At 38.9% G+C, this 602-nt stretch overlaps 1 protein-coding gene across 1 annotated transcript in view; it reads right to left on the minus strand.

Moving 5' to 3' along the window:
- The window catches only part of LOC119585425 (RNA-binding protein 8A-like), a 1,251-nt gene that overhangs the window by 170 nt on the left and 479 nt on the right, over positions 1-602 (minus strand). The window contains exons 3-4 of the mRNA XM_037934085.1: positions 337-477; positions 94-216 (exon numbers count right to left, since the gene is read on the minus strand). Of these exons, the coding sequence (XP_037790013.1) occupies positions 94-216; positions 337-477 (264 nt within the window). The remainder of the gene's footprint in view (positions 1-93; positions 217-336; positions 478-602) is intronic.

Consider the following 602-nt stretch of genomic DNA (forward strand, 5'->3'; position numbering starts at 1 on the left):
AGGGTATACTCCTGTTGCTTATGTCTATTCAACAATCCCTTACTTATGCAACAACAAAGGACGACACATGCAAAACACAAAGGCTTTACTTACTTTCTTGGCCTTTAACAAAACACCATTCCACGGAGATTGTCTGACCTAGGATTACAGAGCCATTTAGACCATCCAGAGCTGCTTGTGCCTCTTTGAAGGTCTCAAATTCTACAATGCATAGCCCTGTTAGGAAGATTAAGAATCAATAAAATTTATACACACTGAATATGATCAAGGGATTTACAACAAAACATTAAATGATCTTAATCATTAGAAATAGTACTGCAATTATGGACCATAGACCCACCTTCAGGAAACCTGTACGACGGTCAAGGTTCAGGTGGATATTTTTTATCTCTCCGAACTCTGAGAATTTGTCGTGAATGTCATCTTCTTGTGCCTCTTCGTGAACACCTGTGACGAAGAGAATCCATCCTTCCACAGCTTGGGGGGGGGGGGGGGATTACGTTCACTGTTTAGTATCAGTTTCAGTCTAGACACATTAAAAATTTATACCAAATTGCTGATTAACATCTTTGTTCTTTGTCTGTGTCAATAACATAATATCT

Source organism: Penaeus monodon, chromosome 19 (genome assembly GCF_015228065.2).
Source record: "Penaeus monodon isolate SGIC_2016 chromosome 19, NSTDA_Pmon_1, whole genome shotgun sequence".
Lineage (NCBI taxonomy): Eukaryota > Metazoa > Arthropoda > Malacostraca > Decapoda > Penaeidae > Penaeus > Penaeus monodon.